Raw genomic sequence first — 15,601 nt, forward strand, 5'->3', positions numbered from 1 at the left:
GCCGAGAGAAATATCAATAACCTCAGATATGCAGATGACACCACCCTTATGGCAGAAAATGAAGAGGAACTCAAAAGCCTCTTGATGAAAGTGAAAGTGGAGAGTGAAAAAGTTGGCTTAAAGCTCAACATTCATAAAACTAAGATCATGGCATCCGGTCCCATCACTTCATGTGAAATAGATGGGAAAACAGTGGAAACAGTGTTAGACTTTATTTTGGGGGGCTCCAAAATCACTGCAGATGGTGACTGCAGCCATGAAATTAAAAGACGCTTACTCCTTGGAAGGAAAGTTATGACCATCCTAGATAGCATATTCAAAAGCAGAGACATTACTTTGACAACCAAGGTTCTTCTAGTCAAGACTATGGTTTTTCCAGTGGTCATGTATGGATGTAAGAGTTGGACTGTGAAGAAGGCTGAGCGTGGAAGAATTGATGCTTTTGAACTGTGGTGTTGGAGAAGACTCTTGAGAGTCCCTTGGACTGCAAGGAGATCCAACCAGTCCATTCTGAAGGAGATCAGCCCTGGGACTTCTTTGGAAGGAATGATGCTGAAGCAGAAACTCCAGTACTTTGGCCACCTCATGTGAAGAGTTGACTCATTGGAAAAGACTCTGATGCTAGGAGAGATTGGGGGCAGGAGGAGAAGGGGACGACGGAGGATGAGATGGCTGGATGGCATCACTGACTCGATGGATGTGAGTGTGAGTGAACTCCGTGAGTTGGTGATGGACAGGGAGGCCTGGCGTGCTGTGATTCATGGGGTCGCAAAGAGTCGGACATGACTGAGCAACTGAACTGAACTGAAGTCACCAAAACCCCTGTCTTTGCCAAATCCAACTGGTACTCTTCTGTCTTCAACTTATCAGCCTCTCAGAGGCATAGGCTCAGGTTCTCCTGCACTCCAGTAACTGCACATTCTCTCCCTCCTCAGTCTCCTTGGGTGAGTCTCTAACTGTGAATGCTAGATGGTCTCAGGTCTCAGCCTTGGGCTTCTCTCTCCCTCTTTCTCTTTGATTTGTTTCTGTATATCTTATTTTTTAATGATAATCCTTAAATAACTATAGAAAAGTGTGAATACTTTATATGTAATCCATTTGGGAATTATTTACATTTAAAAAATAAAATTGCGGAATATTTTAGCATTCTGAAACTATTTCATGTCAAAAGAAGAGAGGAAATTTACTAATTATTTAGGAACACTTATAAATCCATGGGCTTCCCTGGTGGCTCAGCTAATAAAGAATCTGCCTGCAATGCTGGAGATCTAGGTTCAATCCTTGGGTTAGGAAGATTTTCTGGAGAAGGGAAAGGCCACCCACTCCATTATTCTGGCCTGGAGAATCCCATGGAATGTACAGTCCCTGGGGTTTCAAAGAGTCCGACATGACTGAGCAACTTTCACTTTCACCTTCACTTTCATAAAGCCACTGGTAAACCAAAGCACCTTCTGATAGCATTCACTTTTCGAGCTGTCATCCTTGGGTAATTTCAGTCTCACAGAAGACATCTGACACCAAGAGGCATCTAAGTTGCCAAAATTAGATCTGCAAACTCATAATTATTCCTATCAGAGATCATCAGGTCTTTATTTTAAAGCCTATTAAATCTTACTTTACAAGCTAGTTTAAAAGTAGTAAAAAGTAAAGTATTATTAGACAAGATAAGAAATAAAAATATAGAAAAAAATAGATGTGAAATTTTTTAAAGTTAATTTGCTGTTAGTAAGTGTATATGAATGAATCTGTAAACCCCTATACCTATGTTTCTTAGCCCCTAAGTGTATTGCACCAAATGGCATAATACTACTGCTGGTAATGATATCAAATAGTTAATAATGTTTGTCATTATGTTCTGCAAACTGCAAGGGAGGGACATCAGCAATACATGTTAGAAAAAACGTCCATAAAAAGTCAATACTTTGTTTTAATATTGACACATGATGGACTTCATTTCTGTTGTCCATATATAATGAAAGCCTTCATGCAAAGATGTGACTCTTAAGAATGGGAATTGTACACACAGTATAAGTTGTATGCTTGGTGAGGGTAGGAAATACATTTCATCCAGATGCAATTCGGTACTTTTATGCCCACAGCTTCCCTGAGAGTGCAATTGAAAGTAGACTGGATGAAAGGAAGCAAGGGAAGTCTCTTCTCAGAAAACAAAGAAAGAATTCTAAAGTTCTTTATGTTTAGAAAGAATATTTCAGGTTTTTAACCTCTGAATGTTATAAAAGTATCTAAAATATAGATTAAATATTAATAATATACAATATAAATTAATTTTATAGATGTATTTCTTACCTCAAACTCAATTTCTCTTAATTTCACTGAAGTTATATTTAAGAAACAAAAAATTTAATGAAGCAAAATGGACTTGATTTGCAAGGGGTGGGAAGGAGATTATAACTCTGGTAGTGTTTTATGAGTTATTTTAAAAAATTGACAAGAGAAAAGGTAAATTGTTCTTATTTTCTTGATTAAATTGAAGAAAGTTATCATGTGACTTATAAGTCTAAGAAATACTATAAGGGATCAATGGGACATTTTATTAAAATGAATCTCAATCAATACATTTAAAAATCTCATTTCCTCTACTATAACACTTCATTTTTTAAAATTGTTATTTATTTGCTTATTTAATTTTTGCCGTGCTGGGTCTTTGCTGCTATGCATGGGCTTTCTCTACCTGAGGTGGGCAGGGGCTACTCTTCATTGTGGTGCGTGGGCTTCTCACTGCCGTGGCTTCTCCTGTTGTGGAGCACAGGCCCTAGGGCGCACATGCTTCAGGAGTTACGGTTTGTGAGCTCAGTAGTTGCAGAGTGCAGGCTCTAGAGTGCAGGTTACACAGCCTGTGGGATCTTCTGAGGGCAGGGATAGAACCCATGTCTCCTGTGCTGGCAGGCAGATTCTTAACCCCTGGACGACCAGGGAAGTTTGAATGTATAATCATCAGTGTCTCACAAGAATTTCATAGATTTTTCTTTCTGGGGGAGGTGAGGCGGGGCAGGCACAGAGAATTCCTTCTCTCCCCTGCCCCCACACACCATAGCTTCCCCACTGTCAACACAGAGTGAAAGATTTGCTACATCTGATGAATCTATAGAGACACAGCAGTCACCACAAATCCATAGTTCACGTCAGGGTTCACTCTTAGTGTCGTGCGTTCCATGGGTTTAGACAAATGTATGATAACATTTCCATCATTGTGGTATATTACAGAGTATTTTCATTGCCCTAAAAATCCCCTGTGCTCCATCTACTCATCTCTCATCCTACCTCCACCCTCTGGCAACACTGATTTTTACTGTCTCCATAGTTTTGCCTTGTTGTCACATAGCTAGAATCATACAGCGTGTAGCCTTTTCAGACTGACTACTTTCACTTAGTAATGAGCATTTATGTTTCCTCCGTGTTGTTTCATGTGTTGGTAGCTCATTTGTTTTTAGTGCTGAGTAGTACTCCATTGCCAGGATGAACCAGTTTGTCCAGTCACCTGTTGAAGGATATCGTGATTGCTTCCAAATTTTGGTAGTTTGAATAAAGCTGCCCTAGATATTTCATAGGTTCAAAAAAATGGTTTCTCTTCCTTAAAAATTAAATATATAATGAGCCAGCTTACTTCAAATATGCATCCAAACCAGACTGAAGAGACACCTCCTTTCTTTCATTTCATGCTCTCTCCATATTTACATTAATTGTAAATTAATTAATTTACATTAATTGTTGTTAATATTAGCATATCAATTCTTTCCATCTTCTATTTTTTAAAACAGTGAAGGAAAATGTAATAAAACACCTAAATGGATCTACAAAGAAGGGCCATTATGATACAGAGATGATTGTTTTATGGAAACTGAACAAGTTGACTGATAGAAATGGATGGCAATACTTGGTAATCAGTTGCTGGGTGAAATTCTAAATTTTGAAATAGGAAAAGTGGTTTGAGGTTAGCATAGTAAAGGTTATGACCCAACAGGACATCTAGATGTGTGCTAGAAATAGCCTCCAGGCTGTTTTGATTAATGAGTAGAAACTTAAGTCTCTTGGCTGTTGCAGAACAATAAGTGACATACACATAAAGGTATCAAAACTTTTAGTCCAGAATTTGGTCTCAATTTAGACAGAGTGGTGTCTCTCATGGGGTACAAGCAAGCTATACCACATAATTTGATTCTGAACTTTGTGTGGCTACATGACATGGAGTTAAATGTATCCTTACAGATCAGCTCATTTGAAGAGGTGGCACCTCAGGCTCTCTGACCAAAACTACCAGCTTTGAACCAAAAGCCAGTTGCTCTTTCCCAGTTGCTTCTTTTCTAAAGCTATCACCTTACCATGGATCCTCCATCTGGTAGATTGTTGTCAATAGTAAAATAAAATATTGTCACCACACAGAATCCAGAGAAACTCACTGCAGGGAGTAAAACAAACAAACCCCTCCCCTGCCCCCCCCCCCCCAAAAAAAAACCCTATCACTTTGATCTCGATTCCTCTATGTGGTAGACTCTGGTCAATAGTAAAATACCATTACCAGGCAGAATCCAGCAAAACCTACTACAAAGTAAGAATCCAGAAAGAACCTACAGTTGAGTCAGAAAAAGGTATTAGCTGTCAGTGCAGTAGAGATAAGTCAATATACAGTGGGCTGATTCTGAATTGACAGGTGATACACAACATGTTTTGCCATGAAAGAGAAATGAAAGAATGGGAATGGCAGGCAGAGCCTAACAGCTTCTTTGCTAGAATACCTCACAACTTCTTTGTTTCTTTCATCAGTACACTCTCAGCATCCAGCATTTTTTAAGATCTTCTCCCATTTTGGTCGTTCTTCAAAGCTTTCAATACCATTTTTGCTGTTGCTGCCTGGGTTTTCTCTAGTTGTGGTGAGTGGGGGCTACTGTTTGTTGTGGAACATGAGCTATTCATACTGTTCATGGGGTTCCCAAGGCAAGAATACTGAAGTGGTTTGCCATTCCCTTCTCCAGTGGACCATGTTTTGTGAGAACTCTCCACCATGACCCATCCATCTTGGGTGGCCCTACCTGGCATGGCTCATAGTTTCATTGAGTTAGACAAGGCTGTGATCCATGTGATCAGTTTGGTTAGTTTTCTGTGATTGTGGTTTTCCTTCTGTCTGGCCTCTGATGGATAAGGATAAGAGGCTTATGGAAGCTTCCTGATGAGAGAAATTGAGTGCAAGGGAAACTGAGTCTTGTTCTGATGGGTGGCAATGCTCAATAAATCTTTAATACAATTTTCTGTTGATGGGCGGGGCTGTGTTCCCTCTCTGTTGTTTGGCCTAAGGCCAAACTATGGTGGGGGTAATGAAGATAATAGAGACCTCCTTCAAAAGGATTTGTGGACACAATGTTGCATTCAGTGCCCCTAACTCAGCAGCAGGCCACTGCTGACTCACACCTCTGCAGAGACTCCTGGATACTCCAAATTTTACAGAATTTCTGAGGGTCAGTAATCTGGGAGCAACTTGGCTGGGTGACCTGGCTCAGGGTCCCTCATGGGGCTGCAATCAGATGCACGCTGGAGCTGCAGCCATCGGAAGGCTTCTCTGGGGCCTTACTAAGCAAAGTAATTCTCAAAATTCTCCAAGCTAGGCTTCAACAGTACATGAACTGAGAACTTACAGAGGTTCAAGCTGGATTTTAAAAAGGCAGAGGAAACAGTGACCAAATTGCCAACATCTGTTTGGATCAAAGAAAAATCAAGAGAATACCAGAAAAACATCGACTTCTGCTTTCTTGACTATGCCAAAGCCTTTGACTTTGTGGATTACAAGATACTATTTAAAATTCTTTAAGAGATGGGAATACCAGACCACCTGACTTGCCCCTTGTCTGTATGCAGGTCAAGAAGCAAGAGTTAGAACCGGACATGGAACAATGGACTAGCTTCAAATTGGGAAAGGAGTCTGTCAAGGCTGTATATTGTCACACTGCTTATTTAACTTATATGCAGAGTACATCATGTGAAATGCTGGGATGGATGATGCACAAGCTGGAATCAAGATTGCCAGGAGAAATATCAAAAACATCAAATATGCAGATGATACCACCCTTATGGCAGAAAGCGAAGAGAAACTAAGGAGCATTTTGATGAAAGTGAAAGGGGAGAGTGAAAAAGCTGGCTTAAAGTTCAACATTCAAAAAAAGAAGATCATGGCATCCTGTCCCATCACTTCATGGCAAATAGACGGGGAAACAAAGGAAACACTGACAGACTTTATTTTCTTAGGTTACTAAGTCACTGCAGATGTTGACTGCAGCCATGAAATTAAGAGATGCTTGCTCCTTGGTAGAAAAGCTCTGACCAACCTAGAAGTGAAGTGAAGTGAAGTCGCTCAGTCATGTCCAACTCTTTGCGATCCCATGGATAGCCTACCAGGCTCCTCTGTCCATGGAATTCTCCAGTCAAGAATACTGGAGTGGGTTGCCATTTCCTTCTCCAGGGGATCTTCCTGACCCAGGGATCGAACCCAGGTCTCCTGCATTGCAGGCAGATGCTTTACCGTCTGAGCTACCAGGGAAGCCAAGACCAACCTAGACAGCATATTAAAAAGCAGATTACTCTGCCAACAAAGGTCTGTCTAGTCAAAGCTGTGGTTTTTCCAGTAGTCATGTATGGATGTGAGAATTGGACCATAAAGAAAGCTGAGCCCCAAAGAACTGATGCTTTTAAACTGTGGTGTTGGAGAAGACTCTTCAGAATCCCCAGGACTGCAAGGAGATCAAACCAGTCAATCCTAAAGAAAGTCAGTCCTGAATATTCACTGAAAGGACTGATGCTGAAGCTGCAACTCCAATACTTTGGCCACCTGATGCGAAGAACTGACTCATTGGAAAAGACCCTGATGCTGGGAAAGATTGAAGGTGGGAGGAGAAGGGGAACAGTGGATGAGATAATTGGGTGGCATCACCGAGTCAATGGTCGTGAGTTTGAGCAAGCTTTGGGAGTTGGTGATGGACAGGGAAGCCTGGCACGTTGCAATCCATGAGGCTGCAAAAAGTCGGATACAACTGAGCAACTGAACTGAATTGAACAGGCTTTCCATTGCAGTGACTTCTCTTGTTGCGGAGCATGGGCTCTAAGCACACAGGCTTCAGTAGTTGTGGTGCTTGGGCTTAGTTGCCCCTTGGCGGCATGTGGGATCTTCCTGGACCAGAGGTTGAACCTGTGTCCCCTGCATTGGCACATGGATTCTTACCCACTCTACCGCCAGGGAAATCTAAAGCACTTCTCTAAAAATGGTTCATGATTTATTCAATCACTTTGCTATTGCTGAACTTAGAAGTTAGGATGTTTCTCAATTCTAATATTATAACAAGAACTGCTCTCTGAGAAACACGAAAGTGAGAGTTAGTTGCTCAGTCATGTCCGACTCTGTGATCCTATGAACTATACCCTGCTAGTTTCCTCTGTCCATGGAATTCTCCAGGCAAGAGTACTTCCTGGAATGGGTTGCCATTTCCTTCCCCGCGGGACCTTCCCAATCCAGGTATTGAATCCTGGTCTCCTGCATTGCAGGTTATTTACTGTTTGGGTAGTTGTACATAAGTAGCTGCTCATAGCTGACTTTTTATCTTCTTCATCTTCAAAGTGGAAATTTTATTGAGTTGCAAAGAATGAACATTTTTAAGGCTCTTAAAAATAAATATTGTTAGATTATTTTATGAAAAAACTATTCTAATTTATATTTTGCCAATATTATACTACAGTGCCTATCAGACTTTGCCTTCATTAGGTTGGGGTATTCTGGTTTTTCTCGTTTTTTTTTTTTTTGTTGTTGTTGTTGTTGTTGTTATGACTATTAGACCTCTTTATTTTGCTGAAAAACATTTGAAGTGTGAAAATGTGTGACACAATCAGCACCAGCAGCATCACGAACATCCTTAATTTATCAGGGTAAGAATTAATGTGTTTGTGTAATTTTATTATTTTTTATTCTTTTGCTGAAATTTCCTTTTTACCTATTCTTTTTCTAGATTGTGAGCCTAATGAAAATAGGAATTTCAATTTTTTAGGTATATTATTTTCGGAGGACATCTTTATCAACTCTCAACAGTTTCTGGACAACTCAGTCAGTAATGGACTAGTGTTTCTGATGAACTGAAAACAAAATAACCCACGTTCCATTATTATCATAACATCTTAAATGAAGATCAAATAGAATATATTGGCAGAAAATAAGGAGTTTTGTTTAAGTTTTTATACCAGAACTCTCTGTAAAAGTGTCATAATGCAAGTATATCTGAGAGCCAGTGGGAAGTGACAGAAGTAATTCATTACCAGTAACAAAGTTCTGAAATGTGAGGATGATTTCTTTTCATGAATTAGATCACATTCAAGGATTTTATGCCCAGAAGAGGATACTAAGAAGTTTCAAAAGATTTAGTTAAAAAAAAAAAAAAAAAAAGACAGCAGAATCTAAAGGGACTGAATGTATTTGTCAGTTTGTAGATGGCTAATTATGGTCCTGAGATAGTTGTGGGGACCGGACGGAACAGTCTGGGGCAGTCTGACAGACTTCCAACTGTAGCAACCAATTCCTTCATCTTTGGAGTAGAACTAGTTGCTGAGTGCTTATAGCACTGGAAAATATAGGGAATCTAAAAGAGAACTGTAAATCAGGACAAGTCTGGTACCATACATTGTGGATTGCATTATCTGAGAAAAAGCTAACACAAGAAGGGTAGGTAATTGAAAAATTAAAATTTTCAGCTCTAATCATTCTTCTTTTTTGCAACAGAAAATTTCAAACATGCATGAAATATCAAGAAAATAGTGTAATAAATTCTCATCATGCCCATCAACACCTTAACATTCTTATATGTTTGACTCATAAAAAAAAGTGTGAATACATTAAAGATTTCTTTAAAATCAATCTCCCCTCTGGCATTAAGGGTATAATTGACAAATAGTATATATATTTAGATGTTCAACATGTTGACTTCATTTATATATACACTGTGAAATATTCATCACAACTGAGAGAGTCAGTTCCTAGGTAGGTTGCTAAGAAGTCCAGGGTCCCTGAGGAAGAGAAAGGGGTCTGGAGCCCTAAAGAAGAAGAAAGGGATCTGGGGCTCTCAAGGAGAAAAAGACAAACTATTTTTTCCTACATAGCTTTGTGGTAGTCAATATAACAATGTAGCTTGCTCCAGGACATGTTTCTTCTTGAAAACCTTCTGACTAATCCTGTCATCTTCCAATGTATGTTGTGGGAGTGGGTCTAGCAAAATATATAAGGCCTTGATATGACTACCTAGTCGGGGCACTCTCCATCCCCCGCCCCCATCCCCCTTCTGATGTCTATGTCAGAAGATTTCTCTGCCCCTTTTCACAGTTTAATGAAACTCTGCTACACAAAAGCTCTTGAGTGATCAAGCCTGGTCCCTGGTCCCGAAGCTAAATCTTCTGCTTCGGAGATCACAAATTTGACTCCATTCACTGTAAGCTATCATAACCAAGCCAATCAACATGTCCATTACTTCATACTTTTTCCATTTTTCTTTTTTATGTTGAGAACTACTACTCTTTAAGCAAATTAAAGGTACACAGCAATATTATCACATTGCTGTACACCAGATTTATGGAACTTACCTTTTCATCTTGCATAACTGAAGCTAAAAGCCGTCATTAATAACACCAATCTTAGCCAAGGTATATGAGAAATTGTTAAAGAATAATATATTCTTTATATCTTTATATAATTGAGTATAATTGAGTAGCAACGGAAGGTTGGAGTTTTTCTCTTAGTTCTCCATTACTGCATTCTAAAGGAGAACGTTTCAGGGAAAAACACCTGACAGTTAAGAACAGTAGTGTGAATCTTTGACAGAAATTGTCTTTTCCCATCAGCAACACCCGGCAGTCTTAGAAGGGACCATTGGCCTTCGGGGATGGTGCCCCAAACAGACTGTCTTCTCGGGATAAGTTTTAAAGTATAATTTCACAATTCACCATTGGGGGTGGCGGTTGGTATATGAAATTGTACTGTAACTATAAAAAGGTAGGACTTGGTTTAAAGTGCCCTATTTTGTAAATCATTCCATTTGAAACTTTTTAACTGTGCTGACATCTGTTGTTTTAGTGAGACTCTAAAATGAGCAGAAATAGACTTTTAGAGTAGAATGAATATAAAAAGCATCTCTGATTTTCCAGGAGCTGTAAATCAAGGTTTTAAAAAGATGTTTGGACATATTTGAGTATTCAGATCATGAAAATAGAAATTACTGTGCTAACTGAAAGGACAGACTGATGGGAAATGGTACAACTGGTAGACTTAACCTTTAAGCAGACAGTGCTGTAAAAACTAATGGCTTTGATATTTATTGTAAGTTTTAGTACTGATCTTTTTTTCCAAAGCTTGCACACTCCTTTGGAACTGTAATAGCTTTGCAACAGAAATCCAATAGTTTCCTATAAATTAAGTGAAAAACATCCAAATAAAGGCTTTAAATATTAACAGACCAGGTAGCACCAGAAATTATGTGACTGTTATGATTATCAAAACATGTCTTAACTTTTTAGGGCAAAATTACACACTAAAAGTTCTAGCTTAAGTGTTGGCACTTGTGTGGAAAAAAAAATCACTCAGACTTCGGTGTATACCCAATAATTTTAAATTATGTGAGATGTTTTAAATTTGTGAACTCGTAATTCCTGTTTTGATGATTCAGTTTCTTGAGATGGTAATTGTATAAATTGCTATTGCTGCTTTATTTCAGTATCATGTGCCTGTAAACCATGGATTTTTCTCCCTTTGTATAAAGACATTGTAGATAATTGAATGTTTGATTATAGAAAGGTCATTAGTTTCTCGTTACACATTTTGTTAGTCTGGTTTTTGTTGCTTATCGGGTTTAATATTGTTCTTGAAAATAGTTGATGCTATGTTATGTATAACTTTTCTAATAAAAGTTGTGTTATAAGCTGTAAAAAAAAAAAAAAGAATAATATGGTGATCTTGTTGTAGGTACAAAAATTTTGATATTTCTTCATTTAGAGTAGAAAGGAAGAGAAACTGTTGAGCTGTTAACTAAACACTTCTGAATTGGAGCCCAAGATTTTGTTCATTCAGTCCTGCAGCCATTCATTCATTCACACAGCATATCCTAGGCACTTTTCACACACACTGTCCATGTACCAGTGAGACAACCATGCTGAACCCCAAACTTGGGTCCAAGACCTTGGACAAAGGCTATCCTTGAGCCTCATCTTTCTCATCTGAAGGATAGGGATGATACCTTCCTGAACAGGACATTGTTAGAGTTGAAACTGAGGTAAGGTCCCCAGAAATGTATTTTGTGACATATGTCACTGTTACTTATCTGTTTTGAAAGCATGATGAAAGAAATTAGGAGGCAGTTTCTCTCCCCCCAGACTCCCCTTTCCCAATCTAAGAGGGCAGCAAAAAGCTCACAGAGGTTCCCTCATAATGCAACGTGTGAGATGCCACAGGACATCTCACATGGGCTGATCATGCCTTCTGCCAGCTTTCTCCAGGCCTTCCTTGCAGCCCATGGGGAGCTTCGGAGCAGCAGAGGAGGGCAGAGCCTGAGCCTCCCCCTTCGCCTTCTGGGGGAGCCCCTGGGCTCAGAATAGGAGTTTCAGCAGAGTTTGCAGCTAGGTGGGATCCTTGGAGCTGGTTTGTGCTGTCCGTTCCGCCTACCCTCCTCCATCAAAGAGCCTGTGGCCTTGCCTCCCACTTGCTTGAGGCTCCTGGAAGCTTTGTCCTGATGGCCTCTTCGTCCTGCAGCCCCACACACGGCCCTACTTCTCCCAGAGCCTTGGCAGTAGCGCAGAACCGGAGACCCGGAGGCGACCCGGGAGGTTGCGCAGTGGGGAGGTTGCGCAGTCCCGGGAGGCAGAGATCTGGCGGGCGATGGGTGCTCCATTCCCGGAAACCTGTGGTTCTCCGGGCCCGCCCAGCAGACCCCGAAGGCGAACTGGTCTCCAACATGCCCGCGGTCGCCTCCAGGAGCAGCGGGAGCCTCACCGTGGCCAGAGCAGCGCTGCGCCGCTCCACGCCCGCCCCGGCCTGCACGATGCCGCTGCTGTACCCGAAGCCCAACCCGCTGCAGAAAGCGAACCTCTGCTCGCGCCTGTTCTTCTGGTGAGCGCTCCGCGGCCGTGACACGCGGTAGTCTCGGCGCCCTCCGCTGCCCCGCTATTGGGAAACAAGTGTGGACTCTCCCAATGCTGTCCTGCACCCCCTGCACTCTGGGAAGGCGGAGCACGACTGGGCAAGGAAGTGGGGAGCAGGGGTGGGGAGGGGACCCGGTGACCTGGTGGCGGAGATACAGGGTCTCCATGCCTTGCCGCTGGCAGCCCCTCCAGAGCCAGAAAACAGGAAGCTGGAAGGCTGCCTAGGGGGAATCACAGCCCAGAGGGAAAATGCGCTGAACACCCCGCCTCTACTCTTAACAGGCTTCCCCTGAACTGCTCAGGAATTCGCAGTTCTGAACTGAAGCGTCATACCTCCACCCCCTACCCCGTCCCCAGCCCCAAGCAAGCAGCTTATGAACAGCTTCCTTTATCTAATTAGTGCCTTAGACCGTTGTTGTTCAGTCGTTCAGTCCTGTCCAACTCTTTGCAATCCCGTGATGGCAGCACTGCCGGTCTCTGTCCCTCACCGTCTCCAGAGTTTGCCCAAGTTCATGTCCATTGCATCTGTGATGTCATCTATATATCTCACTCTCTGACACCCTCTTCTCTTGCCCTTAATCTTTCCCAGCATCAGGCCCTTTTCCAGTGAGTCATCTGCTTGCATCAGATGACCAAAATACTGGAGTTTCAGCTTCAGCATCAGTCCTTCCAAAGAATATTCAGGGTTGATTTCCTTTAAGATTGACTGGTTTGATCTCCTTGTAGTCCAAGGGACTCTCAGAAATCTTCTTCAGCATCACAGTTCGAAGGCATCAGTTCTTCAGTGCTCCACCTTCTTTGCTTCTTTCAGTAATGTCCCCACCTTTTCCCACATGCCCTGTGCGACAGTGTGTTCCAGCTCCACTGGGTTCCCTCTGCCCCCATGTCTATGACCGTGTACTTCTTTCCGTCTCCCTTTCTCCCTGTGTGACTCTCACTGTACGACCTGGTTCCTAGTTGTGGCAAATTTCACGTGGGTAAAAAAATGAAACGTTTTTTATTTAATGATTGGGAACACTATTCTTGAACACGTTTTGCTTTTGCTTGGGACACACAGTCAGGACTGGAGGATTTATTTGACCAGCCCCTTTCCTTATTGTGGATATCTCCACTTCCACCTTTGGGGATCACTCTGGGGATAGGGTCCCTGAAGCCTGTGAGGTCTTTCCCAATCTCTAGCCTTCAGAGAAGCAGTGCATGGTCTTGATGCAGGTGGTCTTGCCCAGGAATCATTTGGTCCTGAAACCACTGAAGGGTCCCTGAGCCCAGAGGAAACACACAGATGAAAAACAGCTCAGAGAGTTGCAGCTCTTAACTGAAGTGTTCCATGTGGTAGCTGGGCCACTAACTATGTGGTCCTGAACCTTTGGGCTTTAATCACACTTGGATGATTACTAGTTGTTTTATTTCTGGACCCTAACCCATTTATATTTCCCAAATTTCTAGTATTTCCTTCTTTTATGGGACAGCCCGGGGGATCTCCAGGGATTGGGAGCTCCTCTGCTTGTTTTGATGGTGGTGTATTTAGTGTGTGTAGCTTCATCTCTTGGCCATTTGGTGGCCCTTAAGGAAAGAGGAGCCTAGAAGAAGGAATGGGTGTGGTTACTGTAAATAATAATAAAGTAGGAAAAATTCTTAACTTCAGACAGGGCAAGGAACTTTCCAAACACCTTCTGTTTGTAAATTTTCAAAATGCGTGTGCCTGGAAATGGGAAGGTGAGGACTTTTCATTGATTTGGGTAGGCACCCATTTCCAGTTTTCCTGCTGGAGGGAAAGGCACTATTACCGCTTATTTTATACCTGAAGGCACTGAAGCAGGGAGGTTGAGTAAGTCGCTTACCGCCACACAGCCAGTAAGTAATGGAGCAGGATCCCAAGTCAAGCAGTCTGGCTCTGAAGACGGTGTACATTGTATATGTAACTGATGTCACCAAATTGGTCTCCCACCTTGTGCTGGGCTCTGAGCCCAGGCTAAGATTCCTTATCTTGGCTGAAGAGGTTGTTTTTCCACTCAGATTCCCACAGCCGATAACTAAATTGATGGTGAGACTGGAACAGTACAAATTTTATTCAATGATCAAAGAATGGAGAAGTGAGAGCTTAGTTTAAAAATCAGCTTCTAAACACAATTTGGGTCAAGGTAAAAACAAGGAAATTGAATCAAGAGAGGGAGGAATATTCATGACTTATCTGAGAACAAGGGTGTGGTTTGAGCCTGAATGAGGTTCAAAATGAGGCAACACTCATATTTAGTCCTTGTGTGGGTTGTTGTCATGACCATTGTCAGCTGTCATGACATGGGTGAGTATGCCATTTAGCATACTAATACATTACAGTGAATACACAAATGAGACTCAGGGTCTAGGGGAGGTTAGGTTTTTCCCCATTTTGGGCCTGAAAGTGAAAGTTAGTCACACAGTTGTGGCCAACTCTTTGCAATCCCATGGAATGTAGCCCACAGATCCACTGTCTGTGGAATTCCCCAGGCAAGAGTACTGCAGTGGGTTGCCATTTCCTTCTCCAATTTTGGGCCTAGCTAGTTCTAACCGGAGAAGGCAATGGCAACCCACTCCAGTGTTCTTGCCTGGAGAATCCCAGGGATGGGGGAGCCTGGTGGGCTGCCATCTATGGGGTCGCACAGAGTCGGACACGACTGAAGTGACTTAGCAGCAGCAGCAGCAGTTCTAACCAGTTTTTATTTTTCTCTGTAACTTCCTCCTTTGAGTTGGAGACTCAGACAAAAGCAGTAAGTGAAAGTGAAAGAGTTAGTCACTCAGTTGTGTCCAACTCTTTGTGACCCCACCGACTGTAGCCTACCAGGCTCTTCTCTCCATGGGATTCTCCAGGCAAGAATACTAGAGTGGATAGCTAAAATAAATATGATTGTCACCTGCCTGAAATCCCAATTTCTCACACCCGGGTAAAGACCAGATAAAACTAATAATGCAGTTGGGGATACACAGACCAAAGAGCAGGAGAAGGAGAATAATTGTAAGGGGTCCTAAGAATGGCAGAAACCCAGGAAGCTGAGATTGCCCTTTTGATACTGTCTCAAGTTTGTTCAGTCAGGGCCCTTCTTGTTCTGAGTATTTGATCAAGTGACTTTCTCTTCATTGAATTTTTATTGGAGTACAGTAGATTTCCAATGTTGTGTTACTTTCTGCTGTACAGCAAAGTGAATCTCTTATACATATACATGTACACATACATATACACACTCTTTTTTGTATTATTTTCCTATGTAGGCCATTACAGAGTATAGAATAGAGTTCTCTGTGCTGTACAAGTAGGTCCTTCTTAGTTATATGTTTTATATGTTATAGTGTGTATATGTCAATCCCAGTGTCCCAATTTGTCCCTCCTCTCACCCCCTGGTAACCATAGGTTTTTCTTTTTTCCTTCATCTGTCACTCTAAGTCTATTTTTTTAAAG

The 15,601-nt window shown here is 41.8% G+C and overlaps 1 protein-coding gene across 7 annotated transcripts in view; it reads left to right on the plus strand.

The window, feature by feature from the left end:
* The first annotated feature begins 11,644 nt into the window (after positions 1 to 11,644).
* Positions 11,645 to 15,601, plus strand: part of LOC109567081 (ATP-binding cassette sub-family C member 4-like) — a 166,198-nt gene continuing 162,241 nt past the window's right edge. For 3 of the 7 annotated variants that reach the window (XM_070799882.1, XM_070799885.1, XM_070799884.1), the window contains exon 1: positions 11,646 to 12,136. In XM_070799882.1, the coding sequence (XP_070655983.1) occupies positions 11,760 to 12,136 (377 nt within the window). In that variant the 5' untranslated portion in view covers positions 11,646 to 11,759. Of the gene's footprint in view, positions 12,137 to 15,601 lie in introns of all 7 variants that reach the window. The other 4 variants (XM_070799881.1, XM_070799879.1, XM_070799880.1 and 1 more) reach the window with 2 other exon arrangements.

The sequence above is a fragment of the Bos indicus genome, chromosome 12, assembly GCF_029378745.1.
Source record: "Bos indicus isolate NIAB-ARS_2022 breed Sahiwal x Tharparkar chromosome 12, NIAB-ARS_B.indTharparkar_mat_pri_1.0, whole genome shotgun sequence".
NCBI classification, from domain to species: domain Eukaryota; kingdom Metazoa; phylum Chordata; class Mammalia; order Artiodactyla; family Bovidae; genus Bos; species Bos indicus.